Here is a 13,268-nt window from a genome sequence, read left to right as displayed (position 1 = left end):
TGAATGTCTTTCTATACCACTGAGTTACTGAAGGGGGTTTCTCTCTGATCCATTGGAACAGAACACATCGCCATGCCAAAAGGAGAAGTTTGCCCATTAAGGACAACTGTCCCTCAGATAATGAGAGCTGACCCGTAGGCACGTTTAGAAGAAATAAAACTGGTTCTGCCTTTATCTTTTTGTGGAAAATTGAGCTGAGCTCTCTGGTAATATTTTTCCAATATCTGGATATTAGTAGGCACTGCCAGATGCAGTGGAAGAAGGTTGCCACCTCCTTTTTACACGCAGAGGGGAGAGATTTGGGGTTGATTTTATTTAGAAAGTAAGGGGTGCGCTGCAGTCTATGTAGTATTCTATACTGACTCTCTCTGAATTTGTTGCAAGTACTCATTTTTTTAACAGATCCAAAAGCCCTTGACCAAACACTTACATCAAGTTCAGCTTCCAGGTCTCTATTCCACAATTCTATATTCCTGTTAACAGCAGCAGGACAGATAGAGTGTAATTCAGCATAGAACCAGGAGATGAATCTCTTGCTATTCTGAGCCTCTGAATTAAATTTGAGAAGGAAGCTGTCAAGTGGGCCTTCTATTGGTAGATCTGTCGGAGTTGGAAAATTCTATTTTACAGTGTCTCACCTGGAGAAAACCAAAAAAGTGGTTATTTGGTAATCCGTATTTTGTTTGAAGCTGTGCAAATGACATAAAATTACCATCTTTGAATGAATCAGCTACAAGTCTTAACTTCTTTGAGTGCCATTCCTTGAATATACCCAATTCTACACCTGGAGGGAAGGCTTTATTTTGAGTTAGAGGCTGTAGCACTGTTGAAAACCTTCCCTGGCTAGCATGCCTGGTAATATTGCGCCAGATCTTAAATGTATTAGTCATGATATTATTTTTTATCCCAGCAGGAAGTTCACTTATTTTGGTTGAGATAAAGCTGAGAGGGGAGAAAGGGGCACAACACCAAGCATCCATGGGGAGCTCCTCCTGATGTAAAAATTGTTTCAGCCAATCTGATATTATCCGGGCATGGCAGGCCCAATTATAATAAAGAAAGTTAGGGAAGTCCTGACCGCCCTCACTTATTGGCAGCTGTAGTGTCTTCATTTTCAATCTAGCTTTCTTTCCACGCCATATAAAATTTGAAAGAGATCTTTCGATGTCAGAAATAGTTCTCTTATTAATTATAAGTGGGAGCATCTGCATTGGGTATAGTATTCTAGGGAGCACATTCATCTTTACCAGACTGATCCTGCCCAGCCATGATAGGGGGAGATTGAACCATCGATTAAGATCATTTTTAACTGCCATTAGAGTTGGTATGAAATTTAATTTGTACAATTCCTTAATATTTGCAGATACTCTGATTCCCAAATAGGTGAAGCCTGAGGGCGAGCATCTGAAAGGGAGATTGATAGAACTTGTCCAATCCCCAGAATCTCCCAATGGGAGAGCCTCTGATTTGTTATAATTAACTTTGTAACCGGAAATCTGACCGAACTCATTAATAATAGGTGCTAAAATGGGTACAGAGCTCTCTGGGTTGGTAATGAACAGCAGGACATCATCAGCATAAAGTGAGATTCTGTGTTCATCCCTCAGTGTGACACCAGACAAGTCCTGGTGGCTCCTAATAGTCTCAGCTAATGGTTCAATTGCAAGTGTAAATAATAATAATGGTGAGAGGGCGCATCCTTGACGTGTACCTTTGCTCAGTGGGAAAGCATCAGATACTGAGCCGTTTACCAGAACTCTGGCAGTGGGGGATCTGTATAAAAGCTTGACCCATTCTATAAATACTGAGCCCAAGCCAAACCTGTTGAGAACATCAAAAAGAAACTCCCATTCTACTCGGTCAAATGCCTTTTCAGCATCTAAAGATACTGCAAGGGCCTTTGTCTTTGTACTGTGTGCAAACTGAATAACATTCAGGAGCCTGCGAACATTGGAGTGAGAGTATCTGTTCTTGATAAAGCCTGTTTGATCTGGCCTGACTAGGGTAGGTAGCACCTCCTCCAATCTCCGTGCCAGGAGCTTTGACAGTATCTTACAGTCCACTCCAAGCAAGCTTATTGGTCTGTAAGATGAGCAGTGGTCAGAGGGTTTATCTTTCTTCAAGGGCCAGATTTAAAGTTGGTGGAAGCATACCTTTTTCGAAAGACTCAACAAACATATTAGTCAGAGTTCCCGCCACTAATTTGGCCATTTTTTTTATAAAATTCAGGGCCAAACCCATCCGGGCCGGGAGCTTTCCCACCCTGTAAAGATTTTATTGTCTCCAGGACTTCCTGTTCGGTAATTGGTTTACACAAATCATTTCTGCATTCTGCAGCTAATGTGGGAAGGTGTATTCTATCCAGACATTTTTTCCTGTGGTCTAACGTATTTTGGCATTCTGATGAGTATAGTTTCTGATAAAAATCCTTTATCATTTTACGTATAGATTTAGTTTCAAAGTGTTGTGTACCAGAGCTGTCCATTAGTGATGCTATTGTGCAGGACCCTGTACGGACCTTGGCTAAGCGAGCAAGGAGCCTACCGGGTTTATTACCAGATTCAAATAATCTCTGTTTGGCAAAAAATATTGCTGATTCTGCTCTTTGAGTTAACAACTGATCTGAAGCAGATCGGGCCGCCTCTAATCTTTTATAAGTAAGTGTTGAGGAATTTGCTTTAAAATCTCTGTCCAAAATTGTGATTTGCTGTTCAAGTTCTAATTGTTTGGCTAACATATTTTTTCTTTGTGCAGCGGTGTACGAAATGATAGCACTCCTCAGGAAGGCTTTCCCCGTTTCCCATAGAGTTGATGCAGTGACATCGGGTGTGTCATTTGTGGAGATGAAAAGTTTCCATTGCAATTCTAAGTATGCTAAAAATGAAGGGTTGCTGAGAAGAGATGGATTTAGACGCCAGTGTCTACATAAGGGGTCATAGTAAGGTGGTAGGAGTTCCACACTGACTGATGAGTGATCTGAAAGAGCACATGTGTTAATAGAGCAAGTTTTGGTTCTGTCTAAAATCATTCTTGAGACAAAGATGTAATCAATTCTTGAAAAGGAGTGGTGGGGGTGCGAGAAAAATGTAAAGTCCTTCTCTCGTGGATTTATAGTCCTCCAAGCATCATATAGGGCTAGGTCTGAACATAGCTCTATTGTAGCTTTGGCCATCTTAGAAGGAGGAGTAGTTTTGGGTGGGTTCTGATCTATTTCTGGAACCAAAACACAGTTGAAGTCCCCTCCGATTATTACTAGTGGAGGACAGCTGGAAGAGATATCAGCCAGTAACTTGGGATAAAAAGTGTTGTCAGAAGTGTTGGGGGCATAGACACTTCCTAAAAGAATACGTTCACCATATAGATGCCCCGTAATGATTACAAACCTTCCCTCCTTATCCTGTATGACTTTGTCAAGTGTGAATGACAGATGTTTACGAATGAGTATAGCTACTCCCCAGCTTTTTGAGTTAAATGAGGAAAAGTATATTTGGCCCACCCAGTCACGCTTTAGTTTTAAGTGTTCCAGGTCAGTGAGATGTGTCTCTTGCAGTAATGCGACTTGTGTTTTATCCTTTTTAAGCATGGAGAGTATTTTATGCCTCTTCACTATGTGGTTGATACCTTTGACGTTCAAAGTAGTGATTTTTGTGTTACTCATAAAATAAGTTACCTCTCATGTTATCAGTAAGAGAGAGAGACCAGATATTCCCCAAAAAGAAAAGTGCAACTCACAGTCATAATGTAAAAAAGCTGTGCTGAAATAAACAAAGCCATCTCCAACAGATGGAAGAACAAGAAACTTTTTCCATGCTCAGAAAACAGTGCAAATATGAAAGTAGAATAAGTCTGAAAAAAAAACCAAACAAAAACAAAACATCCAAAAGCAACCCAAAGGTTGGTGTTACAGGGGTGCGTGCTCTCCAAGGGAGTAGTCGCTTCTGGAGGGTCAGGATGCCTTCCATATCTCACCCCCGCTCCCACATCATAAGGTCATTAATAAGTCATTTAAATTTAACAATAGAACTACCTGTAGTATATAGGTGATCAATAATGACATCTCTCAACTGCAGATTCACCATATTAAAATGTCCAACACAAAGTAGCTGCATCATTGTGCATAAGATACCCGAAATGGAACGATTCAGCTCTGATTTTTTTTTTTTTTTTTATAAAGTTTTACAGGAACTATTTGAGCTTGTTGTCTCTGAAGTACCCTAGGTGAAACTTACTCAGTCCTCAGTGAAGTGTGACCATGAAGTCCCGTAGTGATCAGAGATCTCAGTCCAGTGTTATCTAGTCCCTCTCTTCAAGCGTTTTCAGAAAATCTTCTGCCTCACTCCGTGTTTGGAACCGATGCTCCGTGCCGTTGAGGTTTATGCTGAGGACAGCTGGGTAGCGCATGTTGAATCGGATCCTCTTGTCTTTACACACGTTGTTAAAGGCTCTACGCCTCTCTCGAACCGTGGAGGACAGATCCTGATGGATGAAGATCCGCCTTCCTTCATATTCCAGGTTAGGCTTCGCCCGCGTTGCTGCCAATATCCTCGGTTTATCCCTGGAGTTTGTGAAGTGCAATAATCACCGGCTGTGGGCGTGCTCCCCGCATTCCCAGGCTACGGTGTGCCTGGTTGATTTTGATGCAACTTTTAGTTCCAGGGTTCACCTCTAACCCAAGCATAGTGGGTGGCCATGATTAAAAAAACTGAATAGGATTTTTTCCTTCCATGCCTTCTTCCAGATTGAGGACGCGAATGTTGTCCCGTCTGCAGTGGTTCTCCAAATCATCCATAACATCAGCCATTTGCTTCACTTTCTTTTCCTGTTTCGGCCAATCTGGTTTCCAGGCCACCCATATAATCCTCGATATCCGAGACTCTCTGTTCCACCTCAGTGATGCGTTTAGACTGACCATCTAAAGTTGTGGAAATTTTTTCCAGAGTCTCGGAAATCTTAAAAAGTTTTCCTTCCACAATGTCGTTGAAGTTCTGAGTTACCTCCTGAATTAGAGCCGCAGTGTCCATAGTTTCTGGGAGCTCTTTACTTGGTGACGGAGAGTCTGTTGGTTTGCTAACATTAGCAGCTGCAATGCTAGCCCATCTCCGTGATTGAATTTTGGTCTGTTTCGACATTATTTGTCAGGGACGTCGCTTTCCTTCTTGTCACTAGATCAACAGATACTGTATTTGAAAGTTATGCATAGAGGGGTACCTTATTCTTCGGGTATGCTAACAGTTACTGTGTAGGAGCAGGAGCTCAGCGAAAACACGTCCTTAGGCAGCCATTACCACGTGACACCCCGATCTGTGTTCATTTGTTTGTGTTATCCTTCCGGTGTCAAGTCTGGTTTGCTTCCCATGTACTCCTGTTCTGTCTTTGTTCCTATGTATGTTTTGTCTCATGTCTTGTATTCAGTTTGACATTTAGGTTTCTATTTTGGTCAGGTTTAGGTTCCCTCTGTGTTAAGTTTTAGTGTGCCTCATGGATAGTCACTTCCTGTCTTGTGTTCCTTGTGCTTTGTGTTTAGTTTTGCTTCCCCCTGTCTCGGGAGTGTATTATGTTCAGCTGTGCTCTTCACGTTTCCACTCCCCTCATTATCCCTTTGTGTATTTATTGTCTGCAGTTCTCCTTGGTCCTTGTCGTGTCTCATTGTTTGATCCTCCTGCTATGTGTATTATGGTCATGTTCTTAGGTCAAGTTCATGTTTATGCTTCAAGTTAATGGTTATGCTTCAAGTTTACGTCAAGCTATGTTTTACGTCAAGCCACATATTGTTAAAAAAGCTTTAAGGAATATCAAACTCATCTTGTGAGTCCTGCATTGTGGTCCTGCCTTGCCAGCCACAGCAGCAAATGCAGCACCCAGTCTTTCCTCTCCTGCAAATTAGGCCTTTGGAGTCACTACAGCAACAGTTATCATTTTGAGCAGTTGTACCAATTGCTAGTTAGATCACGGTCATGAAATGAACAGATATTTATCTCAAATGCAGCATGTGAATTCTGTTTTGAAATTCCAATACTTTGATGTTAAGATGTGTCTTTTTGATGTGGTGATTTCAGTTGAATGGTCTCTTTGGTTTATATTGATTGTATGCATGCAATGGAAAATGTGAAAAGGTTTGATAGATATTTTGTATTTTGAATATCAGTTTTGAGTTTTGTAAAATGGCATCTAAAAAGAACAGACAGTAGTATTTATCATTTGTGACAGAGGAAAATACCCAAAACACAGGCCCACACGGGCAAATCTATACAAAAATCAAAATCTATATTTACCACCAACTTTAAGCCTAGGCAGCTGTGACAGTGTGCACTCACAAGGCTCCTAAATGCCAAACAGCAAAAGGACAATATATGACTCATACCTGCTTTTTAAATTGAAATGCTTGTGAACCCATAAACCATTTCACAGTCTCAAGCTATATGCTTTCTATCCTTAAGTAATAGTAATTATGCCTCCTAAAAGTTTTTGGCTAAGTCACTGATGTTTCCTATACTCAGATAATTTGACTTTCCATCTTTGTATATTCTAACAGCAATAGCTGTCTGTTGAATCTTCACTTCATTGCTTCAGACCTTTTTCAAATTTCTTTCCTAATTTGTCTTTACTTTTCTTACATGTCAGGATGTGACACAGTTTGCCCCACAGCTCTTTTTACTCTTTGGCAGAAATTAGATCAAAACAGCACTGAGTGCCTTGAAGGTTTGGAAGAAATTGGGTTTAACTTAACAAAATGACACACCTTTTCCATTTTTTTTTCTGACATGCTGTGCTTTTGTTAATTCCAGTGTGTAGAGTCATCAGTGGCTGGTTTCACTTTGTTTTGTCTGGAACTGTCACAGAGACCTGAAAGTCGCATGAAGCTCATAGTGTGTTATGTTCATAGGAATCTGTTGAGCTGATTTTGTTCCTGTTTTTGTTCCAACTCTTCATAATTCAAACTGCTTGCTGCAAACAGTGAAATGCATCCCCGTGTGACAGGCAGAAAGAACACTAAAGGGGAGCACAGCATGATCATCAGGGAAGCCTTTATTAGATCCAGTCTCACTTATGTAATGTTCAGCCACAAGACTTGCCTTTTCACAGCAAAATACTCGCAGCCTCAAGGAATTCTCAACTGGAGGTTGTAACCTTGTTGACTCGGGTGTTCGTTCTATACACTAAGCAAGTATGGCATATTAGCAGGTCTCTTTCTTGAAGAAAACCCCAGGTTTCTTTTCAGCACTGTAGCCAGGATGACAAACTGTAAGAGCCGAGTATTCCTGTAACCTTGACTAGTAATGACAAATACAATTTCAACCATTACAGATGTATCATTCTGTACAGGTACTTTCAAAACTAATGATATTTATTTAGACTCTTTCTCTCCAATGGATCTTTTTGAGTTCACTTAAGTATTTACTTCCTCCAAGCCATCAACAAGTCTATTAGACCCCATTCCTACAAGACTGCTCAAAGAAGTCCTACCATTACTTAATGCTTTGATTTTAAATATAATCAGCCTCTCTCTATTAATGGGCTATGTACTACAGGCCTTAAAAAGCCATCACCTGACCCAGTCGTCTTAGCTAATTATAGGCCAATCTCCAACTTGACCCAGTCGTCTTAGCTAATTATAGGCCAATCTCCAACTTTCCTTTGGAATGTTTTTTTTTTTTTTTTTTGAAGCGTTTCACTCAGGTTTCAGAATTCATCACAATATAGAAGCCGGATTAGTGAAGGTTACAAATGATCTTCTGATCGGTCAGATCTTCCTCTGACAGTATACTAATCTCTATGCTTGTCCTGCTAGACCTCAGTGCAGCGTTGACCATTATATTTTATTACAGAGCTTAGATCATGCCATAGGTATTAAAGGTACTGTGCTGCAGTGGTTTGAATCATATCTATCTAATACACTCAATTCTTCTTCACACAGGGTTCCGTGCTAGAACCAGTTCTATTTACATTATACAGTAGGAAAAATAAGCATTTGACATACTGCCGATTTGCAAGTTTTCCCACTGACAAAGAACAGAGAGGTCTGTAATTTTTATCGTAGGTACACTTCAACTGCAAGAGACATAATCTAAAAAAAAAAGGATCCAGGAAATCACATTGTATGATTATTAAATAATGGATTTGCATTTTATTGCATGAAATAAGTATTTGATACAATAGAAAAAGAGAATTTAATATATGGTACAGAAACCTTTGTCTGCATTTACAAAGGTCAGACATTTCCTGTAGTTCTTGACCAAGTTTGCACACACTGCAGCAGGATTTTGGCTCATTCCTCCATACAGAGCATCTCCAGATCTTTCAGTTTTCGGGGCTGTCGCTAGGCAACATTGAGTTTCAGCTCCCTCCAAAGATTTTCTATTGGGTTCAGGTCTTGAGACTGGCTAGGCCACTCCAGGACCTTGAAATGCTTTTTACAGAGCCACTCCTTAGTTGCCCTGGCTGTGTGTTTCAGGTCATTGTCATGCTGGATGTCTTCAACATCTTCCTACTAAGGGAGGGAGGTAGTTGGCCAAAATCTCGCAATGCGTGACCCCATCCATCCTCCTTTCAATACGGTGCAGTCGTCCTGTCCCCTTTGCACAAAAGCACCCCAAAGTATGATGTTTCCATATCCACACATATGGTAGACAGTGACATATGAGGACTTGTATTTAGTTTAGCTACTAAATGGCAGTAGTGTCATCTTCGTGTTCTCCAAATTTCACAATGCATTCCCTCATTTGGTGATTGGAGGTAGTCGGTGGACAACCCACAGGTTTTGCAGCCCCTCCACATGCCCAAGACTCCTTGGACTGGACACTGAATTTTGAAGTCTTTCTGTGTCTGCAAATCTGCTCATGTCTGCTTGGGTCTGAGTGATGTAAATGTCATTATCAGACAATGAATGCACCCACTGAATGAATGAATGCATCTCTTTTCCTGTGGCGTCAGTTGGCACATTCGGGTGATGTCTCTGTGGGTGAGCCAACATATTGGATGTGTTGCTGCTAGCATAAGCAACACTTGTTGCACAATGCTTACACACAGTCGCAGTTTTATCCACCACTTTCTTACCACTGTCATTGTATGTATCACCTAATTTAAATGGTCACACATAGCAGACCGAAGTGATGCTGCTACTGATGCGTCCTCTAACTCTGGGCCACCTTTGTCTTTACTGCCATTTCCACAAATGCACTAGACACTTTACCTTTCTGCCCCTTCATTTAGGTTACTGGCACAAGGCTTTTTTCCAGATGACCTGAACCAAACACACACGTCCCAAACTGAGACAAGCGAACTGAACAGGACAGATTTTTTCATGAACCATTCCATCCCTGCTATGCATTAATTATGAATGCACCCAGGACCACATATTTCAAGTTGACTTCAAGGAAAAATAACACAAATGACTACTTGGACTTCTCTCCAGCTGTCAGTGTATGTGTCCACCACAGAGTGTATTCCAGGCTTAGATGTTGAATATGGCTGTTTATAGCTGCTGCTGTTTTTAAATTCTGACTGTCTAGTGCAGGGATCCTCAAATCCAGGCCTCAAGGTCTGGTATCCTGCAAGTTTTAGATGTGTCCCTGATTCAACACACCTGATTCAAATGGCTGAATTACCTCCTCAGTATGCAGTCAAGTTCTCCAGAGTCCTGCTAATGACTTCTATGTTTGACTCAGGTGTGTTGAAGCAGAGACACATCTAAAACCTGCAGGACACTGGACCTTGAGGCCTGGATTTGAGGATCCCTGGTCTAGTGAATGTAATACTATGCATTGTCTTTTCTTTATTGTGATGTAATCTGTTGTGCATTTAGGATGGAATAAATCATTTATCTTCCTGTAAGCGCTGAAGTAGAGTGTCCACACACCACCTGACATCTCCTAAGTTTTTAATGAAATGATTTTAAAAAAGTGTCTAAATGGGAAAAGAAAACCCAATTTCACTTTTACGAGATCATTCCCTGCTTTTTCTCATCATTGTCTCTTTTTGGTACCTGTAGCACAAGATGTGCACACTGTTTTTTTTTTTTGTTTTTTTTTGCAATAGTAGTAAAGTTTTATAATAATGTCTGTATTTTGTGTTTGTGTGTAGATGTGGCAGTGCTCCTCTAGACCACATCTCCCTAAACCGCCTGGCTAACATGAGAAAGAGATACAGGTACGTTTAGGACCTTTACTCCAGCCATGGTTGTGATCCAGGGACATGTAAAGTCCTGATTGTTCTAAGGTTCAATGGAATATTTACACTTACACTGCATAAACCTTGTAGCTCTTGCTAACGGAACTTTTATACAGTTGTTAATATTTTCCAAAAAAGAAACTACAATGTAAACTCATAGACTGACAGTTATTTTTGTAGTAAGGATTACAGGACTATAGCCATGTTTTTGCCTAGAGAAAACAGACATTTGCAGGTACATTTTTTTTTTTTTTAAGGAATTCAAATCTGGGATTTTCAAATCAGTACCATTGGTGCATCTCCTAAAATTCTCGGACAAGTTTGAATCTTAAAGGTCACATAGGATTTTCAAAGAGATAATATAGGTGCATCTATTTAAAGTCTCGGTGACCTTGACCTCAAGGTGAATGTCGGAGGTCAAGTTTTCGGAAAATCATGTGAATGTGATAGCTTCATAAACATGCCACCTTGGATTGTCAAATTGATTTTCAAACCATAGCTGTAGCTGTTAAAAAATCTTTTACATGTTCAAATCTTGGTAAGGTCAGAGGTCAAGTTTACTGAAAATCTTGTGAACATAATAGCTTTAAACGGATGTCATGTAGGATTTTTTTTTCATCCATGCTATAGCTGTTTTTACTTAGGAAGGATATCATGTAGGCTTTTCATACTGATAGTTATGGTGCATCTATTGATGATCTAGAACACTTTGGAAATTGGCAAGAATTCATGCATTTTTTTAAAAAAAGTTTTTTCAGTGGGAAAGTATAATATGTAGCTATACCAGTGCCAGTGTTTCAGTCTTTTGACAAAATGACACTCAAAGCTTTTTCCCAATTTGCATTCAGTAATTTTCATAATGATATAATAGCCCTTCTGCTGCCAGATTGCTATAACAGTATAGAATTTTATGCCAGGGCACAATTTGATAGCAAAAGTGCTAAAAGCTTTGTTTCATTTTTACTATTTTTTTTGCCATTTATTTAAACAGATTTAACTGTTTTATTTTTTATTTTTTATGATTTGTTACCAATTACAAATAAGGAGAGTTTGTGTTTAAATAGACCTCTGACAAGTAACAGCCAATAAAGATTAATCACTGGTCATATATGCTGTCATGAAAAAGCGGGTAAGAAAACCTTGTGATTCAGAGCATTCATAAAGTCATTATAGTCATAAGTCTTAATGAATTATTTTCACTTCTGGTGACAGGTGTTTCAGGGGTCACCCGGAAGGCCAGGAATTTTTAATTTATATATTTTTAACTTTGATAAGCATTTGTGGCTGTTGCGTCACATAAAATCTGGGTTTTTAAGTGACTCTGTAGATTAGTTTTGCTAATAAAAATATTATGACTTGGGGCTCTGAAACACACCCAGCACAGTCACCAGAAGCAAATCTTTTTTAGGCCTAGTAAAATGACAGTAATCATTTCATTATGGGTTGGAAGGACACATTTTTATGTTCCTGCATGCACTAATAAATATGTCAGTTACAATCAATAGTATAGTTAAAATCTTAAACACCTGGCAAAAGATATGAAAGAAACAGTAACACAAAAGCCACTGCCTGGTCATTTAGTGAAGTGAAATGATGATGATGCAGGTAAAAATGTAATTTTTTTTTTTATGTGATGTTTCTATTTGGTTTCTATTTAAGTCTCAGCCAGGAGGCTGAGGGTTAGCACCACCAGTACTTTTTGTAAATACAGCATAAAGAGAAACAAATAGAGAGAGCAGCTTCTCATTTCACCACTATGCTGTATGTAATTTTAAATATTTTTTTATAAAAAAACCCCAAAAAAAACAGCTCTGTCTGTGTTCTAACATGCTGCTATATCTGTATTTCTTTCTTTCTTTTTGATCAGGAATGGCCTCGGGCCTTCAAAAGAAGGAGAAGCTCAGTACTCTGTGGTGCATTGCACTGGCTACATCAAAGCCTGGCCCCCTGCAGGTAAACAAGGACACACTCATACATATTGTACTTAAACTCTGTGTTTTGGATAAAGAGCTAGATTTAACCATGGAGTTCAAACATCCGGATGTGTCTGGAGTGACTTGGTCTCTTATGACGGATGACTTTTTTCCATCAAGTATGTGTTCAGATACAGTCCAAAACAAATACTAAATCTCTTTAAGTCTTTGTGGAAATTTGACAGATGGAGTGTTATTGTACTGTGTCTTTTGGCTGATGGGTTTCCCAGCTGACAGTTGGGTGTTGCTATAACAAGCCTGTGTGTCTCAACGAACAGGAACTTCCCTTACTCTCCTGTAGATGTCCACTCAGGGAGGTGTGTCATAAGTCTCCTGCAGGCACGGACTTTAGATTGGTAGGGGTAGAAAGCTTATACACATAGATACATTGAAGCCCAAAATATTTGTACCCCTGGCAAAGTTTGACCTAAAGTTATTGTTATTCAACCAGCAATTTTTTTGTTGACTGGAAATGACACAGGTATCTCCCAGACGATAATAAGATGAAGTACAAGAGGCATCATTGTGGGAAAAAAATATTTCTTGGCTTTTATTTACATTTCAAGAAAAAGTGGCAAGTCTAAAATTATTCATACCCTTCTCAATAATCAATAAGAAAGCCTTTATTGGCTATTACAGCACTCAAACACTTCCTATAATTGCTGACCAGCTTTTTGCATGTCTTCACTGGTATTTTTGCCCATTCTTCTTTAGCAATGAGCCCCAACTCTTTCAGATTGGAGGGTCTCCTTGCCATCACCCTGATCTTTAGCTCCCTCCACAGATTCTCAGTTGGATTCAAGTCAGGACTCTGGCTGGGCCACTGCAAAACCTTAATGTTTTTGTCCGCTAACCATTTCTTCATCACTTTTGCTGTGTATTTTGGGTTGTTGTCATGCTGAAATGTCCACTGGTGCCCAAGGACAAGTTTCTCTGCAGACTGCCTGATGTTTTTGTTGAGAATCTTCATGTATTGCTCTTTTTTCACGGTGCTATTTACTGTGATTAGGTTCCCTGGCCCACTGGCTGAAAAACACTCCGAATCATTAGGTTCCCACCACCATGTTTGACAATTATTTCTAAAGTTGAAGGCTTCTCCTTTTTTATGCCAAATCGTGCAGCACGGCA

At 39.8% G+C, this 13,268-nt stretch overlaps 1 protein-coding gene across 1 annotated transcript in view; it reads left to right on the top strand.

Moving 5' to 3' along the window:
• The window catches only part of arnt2 (aryl-hydrocarbon receptor nuclear translocator 2), a 175,977-nt gene that overhangs the window by 54,362 nt on the left and 108,347 nt on the right, over positions 1 to 13,268 (top strand). Inside the window, 2 exon segments of the mRNA XM_030725130.1 lie at positions 10,081 to 10,146; positions 12,035 to 12,120. Coding sequence (XP_030580990.1) covers positions 10,081 to 10,146; positions 12,035 to 12,120 — 152 coding nt within the window.

Source organism: Archocentrus centrarchus, unplaced genomic scaffold (assembly GCF_007364275.1).
Source record: "Archocentrus centrarchus isolate MPI-CPG fArcCen1 unplaced genomic scaffold, fArcCen1 scaffold_48_ctg1, whole genome shotgun sequence".
NCBI classification, from domain to species: Eukaryota; Metazoa; Chordata; class Actinopteri; order Cichliformes; family Cichlidae; genus Archocentrus; species Archocentrus centrarchus.
This window is presented reverse-complemented; position numbering and strand designations above follow the sequence as displayed.